The sequence below is a fragment of the Callithrix jacchus genome, chromosome 10 (assembly GCF_049354715.1).
Source record: "Callithrix jacchus isolate 240 chromosome 10, calJac240_pri, whole genome shotgun sequence".
Classification (NCBI taxonomy): domain Eukaryota; kingdom Metazoa; phylum Chordata; class Mammalia; order Primates; family Cebidae; genus Callithrix; species Callithrix jacchus.
In genome coordinates, this window is record NC_133511.1 from 98,703,952 (window position 1) to 98,716,728 (window position 12,777).

At 37.5% G+C, this 12,777-nt stretch overlaps 1 protein-coding gene across 12 annotated transcripts in view; it reads left to right on the plus strand.

The window, feature by feature from the left end:
- Window positions 1-12,777, plus strand: part of HIPK3 (homeodomain interacting protein kinase 3) — a 109,064-nt gene that overhangs the window by 67,954 nt on the left and 28,333 nt on the right. For all 12 annotated transcript variants that reach the window (XM_017977999.4, XM_054240742.2, XM_017978001.4 and 9 more), the window contains one exon: window positions 4,998-5,121. In XM_017977999.4, coding sequence (XP_017833488.4) covers window positions 4,998-5,121 — 124 coding nt within the window. The remainder of the gene's footprint in view (window positions 1-4,997; window positions 5,122-12,777) is intronic.

Below are 12,777 nucleotides of genomic sequence, written 5' to 3' on the forward strand. Positions count from 1 at the left end.
ATGCCTAGTAACGTTCAAGAAGTGCTGAGTAGACAATTGGATACACAAGTCTGGAGTTAAAGAGGGAGGCCTGAATTGGAGATGTACATTTGGGAGTCTTAAGAATAGAGGTGGTTATTTAAAAACATGTGACAGGATGATGTCGTGTAAGGGAGGTAAAAGCACATAGAGAAGATAGATGCCCAAAGACTGAGCTTTCAGGTATCCCAAAGTTTAAACGTTGGGAAAATGAAACGGAACTAGTGAAGCAATCTGAAAAGGGTATACTAGTGAGATGAGGAGAATGAAGAGTTCTGGTGTCCTGGAATTCAAGTGCAGGTAGATTAATAATCATCTGTGTTAAATACTGCAAGTCAAGAAGATTGAGGATGTGGCAATGCAGTGGTTTAGTGACCTTGATAAGAGCTATTTGGGTGGAACAATAAGTTAATGAAAGCCTTTTCAAACGAGTTCAAGATGAGGGTAGAATTGGAGGCAGTTTGTATAAACAAACAGTGCTTTCAAGAAGGATCGGTGTAAAATGGAAACAGAAAAAGGGGTGATGGCTGAAGGAGGATGTACAATCAAGAGTTTTTCTTTTCCTTTGTTTTTCCAAGATGGAGATCTAGAATTGTCCTAGAGAGAAAGAGATATTGGTAATGAGAGTGGGAAATTGGAGTGATATACTTCAGCAAGTGAGCATGGATGTCTTAGAAACATTGCACTGACAGCTGCAAGTGGTCTAGTAGATTTGGTAAGAATGTGTGGAAGCTGTCTTTCAAATTACATCTATTTATTTCAGTAAAGTAGAATACAAGGACAACAATGAGGATGGGGAGGAGGTGGAGGTTTGAAAAGAGGAAATGTGAAGTAGGACGGTGAGTATGAATAGATTATGGGAATGTGCTTTACATTTCACATACATTCTTTTACTTCGTCCTTTAGATAATCTTCTGAGTATGTAAGGTCAGTAAAACCATATATATATATTTTGAGACAGAGTCTTGCTCTGTTGCTCAGGTTGGAGTGCAATGGCGTGATCTCAGCTCACTGCAATCTCCACCTCCTGGGTTCAAGCAATTCTCCTGCCTCAGCATCCCAATTAGCTGGGGCTACGGGCACCCGCCACCACGTCTGGCTAACTTTTGTATTTTTAGTAGAGACGGGGTTTCACCATATTGGCCAGGCTGGTCTCAAACTCCTGTCCTTATGATCCACATGCCTTGGCCTCCCAAAGTGCTGGGATTACAGGTGTGAGCCACTACACCCAGCCAAAACCCTGTTTTAAAAATGAAAATACTGGCCAGGCATGGTGGCTCACTCCTGTAATCCCAGCACTTGGGAGACCGAGGCGGGCAGATCACCTGAGGTTGGGAGTTTAAGACCAACCTGAAAATACAAAAAATTAGCTGGGCGTGGTGGTGCATGCCTGTAATCCCAGCTACTCTGGGCTGAGGCAGGAGAATTGCTTGAACCCAGGAAGTGGAGGTTGCAGTGAGCCAAGATCGCGATAATTGCACTCCAGGTTGGGCAACAAGGGTGTAACTCCATCTAAAAAATAATAATAATAATAATAATAATAATAAAATATACTACTGTCACCATCAGTTAGAAACTTTGCTTCTTCATTAAATGGTAGCACATGGCAGAAGGAATTTGTTGCTCTTTGTCTGACAGAAACTTTTTTTTTGCTGTTAACAGAATTAAAATTATTTCAGTCACTTTAAATGGTATATCTTAGGTGCTGTTATTCTGTTATTTTCTTTGCCAAATGTGATAGTGAAAATTTCTACACCGAAAATTTCAAATCTTATGAATAATTTTTCATATTAAATATTTCAAAATAGTCATAGAGCTTTCATACACACAGCAATAGCTCTATTATTAGTCTTAATAATTTTCGTTTAGCATTCAGATTAGTATATGATTAACATTGGTAGTGAATCTCATTTCCACGGCATAGTTTCAAAACTGCATTTTTGCTTTGAATCTTCCTTAGTGTACATTAATATATACGCTTTTAAACTCTTGTGCCCAGTTCTCTTTCTTTCTGCCTAGACTTCTGTACTTGAAGCCTAGTCCAAACCTAGACTTCACTCTGATGCTTTTCTTTGTGTGACTCAACCTATGTTGATGTGATTTATTTGAGAAATGTTTACTGTATGCATATTCTTTACAAGGTTCTGGGTATACAAATAATGAACAAAAAGGGATAAGGTCTCCATCTTTGATAGCTTTTTTAAATACAATATTGTGTATATATGGGATTAATAACTTAGGGCAACTTCTTTTCATCTTTCTACATGTTTTAGCACTTGATTATATATCTAAATATAATTAATGTGTATACATCTATACAGACACTTGAATATTTTATCAAAAGAATGAATGCCTTTTATAACCATGTTTTGAAGATCTTTTATACCTTATATCATCTCCCCATGGCTCTTAATTGTTTTCAACAAATGCCTGTGGATTGGTTAAGGTTCTACTGAATCTTAGGTATTAATTACAGCAGAGTTGGGGCCAGGAGTAGAATATTCACTAGGCAGATCCCAAGTCTGTGGTAGAAGACAACTTGTTCATTATCCTGAATTAACTTTGCCAGAGGATTTGTAGGAAGGAAATGGGCTGGTTCTCCCATCGATCTAACTTCTTGAGTGTAGGGCTTTGGTTCTCAACTTTGGCTATATGTTGAAGCCACTCTTGATTCTTACAATCCCCAGGGTTTCTGATTTAATTGGTATATGGTGTGGCCAGGACCAAATGATTGTAATGTGCAGCCAAGATTGAGAACCACTGCTTTAGGAGATGATAACCCACAGTCTCAGTTTAGAAATTGGCAGAAGATTTATTTTGCTTAACTCTAGATCCTATACTCATTGAGAAGGTGTGGGAACCATGCCAACAGTAATGAGGATCCATAGCTTCCTGATCTTTCAAAGGACTATTCTACACAAAAAGATACCACAGATCCTCAGAGAAATAGCTACTTCTATGACTGGAGCAGGGAAAGAAAAGATGAGCCTGGAATATCTTGCTGTGTCAGAAAGCAAAGAAATAATCAGAGAATGATGAGGATATGTCAGAAGAACATAAAAGTCTCAGGGAATTCTGTTCAGATCTGATAGACCTTGGCCCTGTCCTCCAGGTTGGAGTGCAGTGGCATGATCTTGGCTTCCTGCAGTTTGGACCTCCTGAGCTCAAAGTGACCCTCCGACCTCAACCTCCCAAGTAGCTGGGACTACAGGTGTGCCCATCACCCTGGCTAATTAAAAGTTTTTGTGGCCCGGTGCGGTGGCTCACGCCTGTAATCCCAGCACTTTGGGAGGCTGAGGCAGGAGGATCATCTGAGGTCAGGAGTTCAAGACCAGCCTGGCCAACATGGTGAAACCCTGTGTCTACTACTAAAAAAAATAAAATTTTTTTTGTTTTTGTAGAGCTGAGGTCTCATTATATTGCCCAGGCTGGTCGCAGACTCTTGGCCTCAAGCAATCCTACCACCTTGGCCTCCCAAAGTGCTGGAATTACAGGTGTGAGCTACCACACCAAATCTAGAAAATTTGAGAATCAAAATAAGTAATTGTAGTCATGGATTATAACTCATTGAATAAAATAGAAATCCTTTAATTTGTACTCATACAGTTAAATAAATGAAAAAAAGTTAAAGTGCGATAAGAAATTGATTATTTATATACTTTCAAATTGAGATCCCACAAAATACTTAATTAGAAAGAGAAAAGGAGGAAATGGAGAAATATAGCAGACATCATGGGATCAAAGTAAAAATTATTAGTACTGAATGGAACATATCAAAATTGCATGCTATCTAATAAGATAAATGAGAAAACATGATCACTTCTGTGATATTCCTCTGAATCTAATGATGAGGAAACATCAGATAAACCCACACTGAGGTACCTTTATTCAGATGTCTGGCCTGTAATATCTTATGCAAAGGTCATGGAAATCTAGACAAAACTTAGGAATTATTCCATATTGAAAAAGACATGAAAGCGATATGACAACTAAATACAATGCATGATCCTGAGTTGGATACTTTTGCCAAAAAAGGATGATATTCGTATAATTGGCCAAACTTAATTGGAGTCTGAAGCTTAGATGGTGGAAGTGTATCAGTGTTCATTTCCTGATTTTGATGATTGTATTGTGGTTATGGAGGAGAATATTCTTGTTTGTAGGAACTATAAAGTATGCAGAAATTTGGCAAATTATTCCCAATGGTTTAGGAAAAAAATATGTACTGTTCTTGCAACTTCTCTGTAAGATTGAGATTGTCACAGCTGTACATGGGTGTCTCTTAGAACATGAATCTTCTCAAGGGAAATCCATATGAAGTAGCAACATACTTTATCTAGAAATTATATGTTTCACAGAGTATATTTCCCAAATGACCAACCCCTAATGCTTTTTAACTATTTTGTTATGTTCTTTATACTTGTCTGCCATGTATTGTATACCTATTTTAAGACGGAATACATTGAATTTAGTTTAATCTCTTAGATGATGAATGGCTCTAATTAGGTAAATATTTATTACTATATTCTGAAGTAGTATCTAGGTCTAGATTCACTTTTAGCCTTTGGGGGTTTGCTTTGTTTTGGTTTTATCTCTCAGTGTCTGGTTTTCAGTTCTGTCATAGTGTATGTATTTAATAGTTTGCCAGTTCTCTTCCTACTGTATTATTTCTGATCTGCTGTAGTCTTGAAAACAGGATCTGTATTTTTTCCTTTTCAAAAAATGTTATATTAGTAAAATTGTGAGGGAAAAGGATTACAGTGGAGAGACTTTATTCTAGAAATGTCTTACTCATAGTGTCCCTTTCAGATTAATTCAGGATTATGTCTAGGTTTCAAAGAGTTCTGAAATAGTGAAGGGTTCCTATAAATAGAATGTGATACCTCTGTCATTTTACTAATTTTTACTACAATGTCAGATGAAATTAGGTAATTTTAGAGAAAAACTACCCTGATTTTTGTTTTAATTTTAAATTTCAGAGCTCCGGAGATTATATTGGGGTTGCCATTTTGTGAAGCCATAGACATGTGGTCATTGGGATGTGTGATTGCAGAATTATTCCTTGGATGGCCGCTCTACCCAGGAGCCTTGGAGTATGATCAGGTAACAAATAATGGTAATCTAATGGAATTGGTAGAAAGTAAAGAATAATAACAGACTGATAGGAACGAATGCCTGCAGGTATACAATACATGGGAAAGTCTTTTTACATAAAGTGGCAGAACCTGAGATCTTGTAGAAGTGATTTCTATACTTCTACAATTTTATAATGCTGTTTTATAATAATGTTTTATAATGCTGAAGTAAATTTTCATAAAGTTACAGCATGTAGAGTCTCAAAACTAGTTATGTAAAATTATGGGAAAATTTTATATTGTAAACATATAAAAGGTTGGATTGTGTCCATTTAATTAATTGTGCTTTGCGTGCGTGACAAACTTTGATGATGTATGAAATTTTAGTCCCTCCCAAAGAATAAAAGCTCCTAAAAGGCATTAAAACTTTTGATCTTAAACCAGCTGCCATTATTGGGTTTTAAATACCTCTGTCACTTGAATCCTCTTCAGTCTTTTTAGCTGTTTTGAATGGCGCTGAAATTCTCTTTTATCATTGTTTAATCATTTTCAGTAGAATTCAGCAAAATACCTTATTAAGCGCACTTTTTTGGTAGTTTTCAGGTATATTCATTAGCCTTTCTACACTACTAAACAATGTTGTTTGCTAGTAGTCTTAATTTTTAATGCCAAGATTATTTTTTGGAGAAACTGCCATCTTATTCATTATTCTTTGAGCATCTTCTTTATTAAAAGATAATGTACTCCACTCATTCTAATAGAAAATGCTAGTCAAAATCAACAAAGTAGTTACATTAATTTTGTCATTCTGTTTAGTGAATAAATACAATTTTTATTTAAATGATATTTAACTTTCAAACAAGAAAAAATAGAAAATAGAAGAATTTAAAGCACATATTATATAATCATGATTATAGCCTTATATTTTAGGGCTATTTTCTCTATCAAGAGGAATAAGAGAGATAATTAATTTGGGTGACTTAAATGTTCCTGAGATGACTCTGTCATTTAATACCGATTATTAGATTAGATGTTATCATTGACTTTAACCTCTTTATCATTGTCCATGAACCTTCCCTTTTAGGTTAGGTTTTCGGTATTCTCTACCTTCCCTCCTCCATGTTCAAGATTCCACTTAATAGACAGTTTGTGTAAAATTTTCCGTACATCCTGTCTTCTTTCAGCTTTCTATCCAATGACTAGCTTTGATACAGATGCGAGACTATTGCCGGTTCTGAAGGAGTTGGTAATTAAATCAGAGTCCCGTAATCCTTTAGCTGTTGGGGTACTGAGGCACCACTAAAATGCTAGAAACACACCCTTGGCTTTGTAGATTACAGTGTAAGGCATACATAGTGCCCTGGAGCAGGACACCCTCTAGTGGCAGTTTCAAGTTGATTTGTTACTATACTCAATTAGAACTTCACAGTTCATCTTGGGCAACTGATGTTAGTATTGAAAAGGACTCCAGAGTATACCCAGTTACTGCCCCCATTTCATTTTATAAGGGAGAAAATGGACACCCAGAAAAATGAATTCACTTTTCAAAAGTCACAATGGTCATTTTAAAGACAAAGCCTTGACCAAAACTCAATTTTTCTAAATTTTATAATAGGTGTTTTTTTTTTTAAACTTAATTGATCCAGATTGACAGTGTTTTTGGGATGTATATTATTCCAAAGGGATTAACAAAAAACCACTGGCATATAGTATCACTACAGGTCAGTGTTTAAAATATTTTACAAAATACATGAATGCAAATAAACAGGAGTGATTTTATGGGCATCTTTGTCCCAATCCGAGACTTTAAACTCATTTTCAAGCATGTTATTTGTTATGCAGGCTTTGATAAAGTGTCTATTTTCAAGATAAGGGAGTTCCCCTCTATTCCTAATTTTCCAAGGTTCCCTTCTGCCCCCTCATTAATCCTAACTTGGTTTGGGACTTTCAAGTGCTTTTTGTTTTTTTGCATGTGTTAAAATGTTCACATATGTTTTTCTTTTTCTTTTTTTTCCTTTCCTTTCCTTTTCTTTCTTTCCTTCTTTCTTTCTTTCTTTTTTTTTTTTTGAGATAGAGTCTCGCTCTGTCACCCAGGCTGTAGTGCAGTGGCACAATCATGGTTGACTGCAACCTCCGCTCCACTGGGTTCAGCAGTTCTTCTACCTCAGCCTCCCTATTAGCTGGGACTACAGGTGTGCACCACCATGCCCAGCTAATTTTTGTATTTTTAGTAGAGATGGGGTTTCACCATATTGACCAGGCTGGTCTTAAACTCCTGACCTCAAATGATCCACCCACCTTGCCTTCCAAAATGCTGGGAATACAGGCGTGAGCCATTTTGCCTGGCCATATATGCTTTTCAAAACAGCTTTAGTCTATTTATTAATGTGTTTGATTTCCATAGATTTTCCCCGTATCCCTAGATTATGGTCACCTAATGTTAGGAGGATAGGAAAGGGCTACTAGGAGGATATTAAAGGGCTACCAGGAGGAATATGTCTCTATTATCTGTTCCTTATTCCAGTAATCAGGTGTCTAGATATGATTGGATACCCCAGTTGGGGAGTTGGTACTTTTTCTTTAGACTGGGTCTCAGTTTGTCATCTAGGCCGGAATACAGTGACAGGATCATACTTCACTCCCGGGCTCAAGAAGTCCTCCTCTACCAAGCACACCTCAGGCTGTGCCCAGTAGTCAGCATACCTGACTTATTTTTAATTTTTCATAGAGATGGGATCTCTTTCTCTATGTTGCCTAAGCTGGTCTCAAAGTCCTGGGCTTAACTGATCCTTCCACCTGAGCCTCTAAAAGTGCTGGGATTACAGGTGTGAGTCATGGCACCCAGCCTGGCAGTTTTTTCTAATTATTATTTTTTGCCTTACAGTGGCAGTGCAGTGGGCAATAGTAATATTAACTAATTAATACTTGCTGAGCTCTTTTATGTGCTAGGAACTGCTCTTAACACTTTATATTAACTCATTTAATGCTCATAACAACCCTATGAAGAACATACTACTATTGCCTCTGTTTTATAGATGGAAACTAAAGAGTTCTTAATAGTAGAACTATAATTATCATATTCTTTTTTAGGGACAGAGTCTTTCTCTGTTGCCCTGGATGGAGTGAAGTGGTAGGATCATAGTTCACCGGAACCTTGAACTCGTAGGCTCAAGTGGTTCTCCTGCCTGGGCCTCCCAAAGTGTTGCAGTCACAGACATGAGCCACTGTGCCTGGCCAAATTATTATATTCTTAAAAACCAAATTTGGGTCACCAGGAAAAATACTCAGAGTATTTTAATTCTTCATTATGGGGTTCATGTTCTAGCCCTTTAATCATATTTATCATTTCTTAAAGCCTTTCCAATGCAATTTTCTCTTTGGATTTTAGATTCTATAAGTAGACCCTGACTATGTTGAAAATTTATAATTTTGTAGTTTCTCATGTGCATTTCATTTCCATTTATATAGACACCTATATTTAGTGTATGTGTTTAGGGAAGATCCTACCACTAATTGTTACAGTGCATGAATTCCTTCCTGTCTTACTTGTAGATAAACTGTCTTATTATTGTTCTGTTTATAGGACTTCATTTACTAGGGAAATATCAAAAGTATTCTAGGGAATTAAAGAATATTTTATTGATAGATGGATGGATAGATGGATGGATGGATGGACAATACTTGGTAAATGTTGATTATTTCTCCAAATTGTTTGTTGGAGTTTAGGTAGAATATTATCCAGAACAACTAAGAATCTGACTTTATATTCAAATTATATTTGTTAATTTCAAGTCTTACATAAGCAAAATAAAGTTCACTATTACAACTGCAGAGGAAAATAAATCTTTCAAGATTTCTATTTTTGTCAGGCTGTTTAGCAAAGAGACTCATTCAAGCTGGCTCAAATAAGGGGACGTTTATTTATATGTGTGGATGTATTGGGCCATTTACATTGCTGTAAAGGAATACCTGAGTTATTTATAAAGAAAAGAGATTTAATTGGCTCACAGTTCTGCAGGCTGCATGGCTCCAGCATGTGCTTCTGGTGAGGGTCTTAGGAAGCTTACAACCATAGCAGAAGGGAAGGAGAGCAGGTGTTTCACATAGTAAGACCAGGAGCAAGAGATGGGGGAGATGGGTACCACACACCCTGAAACAACCAGATCTTGAGAGAACTCACTGTTGGGGGGATAGCACCAAGCCATTCATGAGGTATCTGCCCCCATTACCCAAACACCTCCCACCAGGCCCTACCTCCAACATTGGGGATTACATTTCAACATGAGATTTGGAGGGGACAGACATCCAAGTTAATCAGTGGACTGTCACAAGGATTCAAGAATGAAATTATAATAAGACTGGGATTTGTGAAGTTTGGAATTGAAGGTGCTTTTCAAAGCAAGGCAACACTAGAGGTATTAACAGGTGTTGGCAGAATTTCACTGGTACTGGACCATCAGTGTGACTAAGCTGTTCTTCAAGTGTCTTTGTCTGTTCTGATCTGAGTTTCTGCTCACCTTACCTTTGGTTTGGTTGCATGACCATAAAACTCCAGCTCTACCTATAACCCTTCAGCACATCCCCCAAGAGTAATTGGTATTTCTTAGTTCACGTTTCTCACATAATCCGATTTACTTAGTTTTTTTCTAGTTGAGTTCACAAGGCCAATTTATGAATTAGGTGTCAGATTCCCATTCTTCATCCACTGGAGATGGAGGAAGGCAAACATATTTCTATATTAGGGATTCTAAATGGAACATTTTTCTCTTCAAAAGACTGGGCAGGTGATATGACTAGTAATAAACTTAGAGTTTCACTGGCCACTATTTTTTGTTTGTTTTGTTTTGTTTTACAGTGCCATCTCAACTCTTGAGGTATATTAATTGCTCTGTTGTCTTTGCTTTTTTAGCACTTTGTTTTCTTCTTTACAATGGCTTACTAGCTTAATTGCAAATTATATTTTTAAATATTTATTTGTTCTACCAAATTATGCTTTTGAAGATTGGCACCATATTTTACTCATCTACATATCTTTAGCATCTAGCACATAATAGATGCTCTGTTGAAATTGAATTGTTGATGGCTTTTCTGTCTGATGCAGCATCTAGGTACCAACCTCTTAGTACCGTTTCCTTCGATTTCTCTGTTTCCTTAAAATAAGGAATTTAGCTACTTACAGGGTGGGAGGTGGGGAGAGAGGGCAGCACTTTAATGAAATGAAGCCAATTTGTAATGCGGAGGTTTTTGTTGTCATTTCATATAAAATTGGGGATACAAATGTGGATAAAATAGACTGTTGTTGGAAGGCACACAATCTAGTAGAGAAAACAAATGTAAAAAATTGTAATATAGTGTTATAAATGCATTACAGTTGTTATGTTCTAGGTGCGATGATAGCACAGAGTAGAGTAATTACCTCCACTTGGCATTGTCAGGGATGGCTTTATAAAGGGGAAGATTCTTGAGTTGAGTCTTGAAGGAGGAATAGTAAAAGTTTGTCCTGTGGATTTGGTGAAAAGGGGAATAGGTATGTTGGATAAATAGGAGTTCGAGAACAACATAGAAAAGAGAAACTGGCCCATGTGGTTCGACGTGGTGCTGGATGGTGCTCAAGTACCAGGAGAATATAAAAGGGCAGGGAATAGATATAGTTGGAGGGCCTCTTTGCCAGGCTTAGAGGTCTGGAATTGATCCTCTAGGTCAGGGGTGTCCAGTCTTTTGGCCTTCCTGGGCCACACTGGAAGAATTGTCTTGGGCCACACATATAATACACTAAAACTAATGATAGCTGACGAGCTTAAAAAAAAATCACACACAAAAAAATCTCATAATGTTTTAAGAAAGTTTACGAATTTGTATTGGACCTTATGCAGCCCCTGGAGTGGGGCTGCTGGTTGGACAAGCTTGTTCTGGTCAGAAAAGGTTATTAAGCAGTTTTATCCAACAGACTAACAGATGCACATTTTGCCAGAATGTCTGGTAGTAGTGTGAATAATGAATTGGGGGTAAGTGGGTAAGGACATTAGGAGAGACTGGAGGCAGGTAGAACAATTAGGAGGCTTGTGAAACTGAATAATTCAGAATTGAAGAGGATCTGAGGTAGGGATGGAGAGGAGGGGACTGTTGTGAAAAATGTTAATGAAGTAAAATTGTTAGGCTTTTGGATGTCGAGGGAGCATCATGAGGAAGAGGAACTTATCTGGCATCAATTTCAGGTTTCTGATTTGAGTGGATGGTGTTGCTAGTTAACCACAGGAGGAAAATACATACGGATTAGCAGATCTGGGAACAAGTCACTTTAGGATATATTCAGTTGGAGGTACCTAGAGTCCAGCCAGGTAGAAAGTATCAATAAGCAGTTGGGTCTGGAGCTCCAGAGCTAGAGCTAAATATTGAGAACACAGATTTAGAGATAAAATTGTGGGCACTTAGGACTTGTAGAGGGAAAAAAAAAAAAAAAGATAAGACTCTGGAAAGCAGTATCATATAAAGAACAAACAGAGGAAGACAGTTCAAGACTGTCAGGAAATAGAAACCCAGAGAAGAATGGTATCGTGGAAATTGAACGAACAGTTTTTATGTAAAACAGTAGTAGCCATTGGTATAAAAGTGAAACAAGGATTTATATGTGATTATTAAATGTGTCTGTTACTAACAGGCCATTACTTATCTTAGTACTGTATCATGAAGGTGATGAGAGTAGAATTCAGATTGCAGTGTGTTGAGGTATGAATGGGAAGTGGAATAATATAGGCCTCTTAAGGGTAAGACAAGCAAGAGTTAAGTAGTTAAGGGAGCTTTTTCTTGTTTTATTTTACTTTTTTTTTTTAAAGGATAGAAGATACTGAACATTTTTGTGTTGGTGGGGAGAGAGCTCAGAGGGAGGAAGAAATAAAAGATGCAGAAGAAGATGAACTAATTGACGGAGCAGAGTCTTTGAGGTTAAAAAAAAAAAGGTCTTTGAATTCATTCTCAAATACAGGTTAGGGGAGTCAAGTTTTAATAAGAAGGAAGGATGGAAAACAATTTTAGCCCCCCAAGAGCTCTCTCTTAGCCTTTGTTTATTCCCCATGTTTCCCACTCACTAAGTGGAGGAATCAATATTTGGTACTGTATACCAGGCACTTTCATGGGCTCTGGGAGGATGTAAGTAAACAAAAATCCTTCAATTCATGGAACTTAGAGTCTCATGGAGAGGTAAGAAAATGGAAAGTAGATGTATAGAATATTAGATAACGAAGGACATAGTGGAGAAAAATATACTCAGGAGAAAAGTATACTCAGGAGGATACTCCAATATTCTCATAGTGGAGAAAAATATACTCAGGTGAGCCAGGTATTGAGAAGGGCAGGGTTTGCTGTTATTTATTGGTGGGTCATGGAAGGCTTGGTGAATAAGGTAACATTTGAACTGAGAGCTGAAGGAACCAAGAGAGCCATGCAGATATCTGGAGAAAGAATGTTACAAACAGAAATGTTAAGTTTGGAGGCCGTGAAGCTGGTGTTTTGTTTTGTTTTGTTTTGTTTTGTTTTGAGACAGAGTCTTGTTCTGTCGCCAGGCGCCAGGCTGGAGTGCAGTGGTGTAATCTCCGCTCTCTGTAACCACCGCCTCCCGGGTTCAAGCAATTCTCCTCCCTCAGCCTCCCAAGCAGCTGGGACTACAGATGCGCGCCACCACACCCAG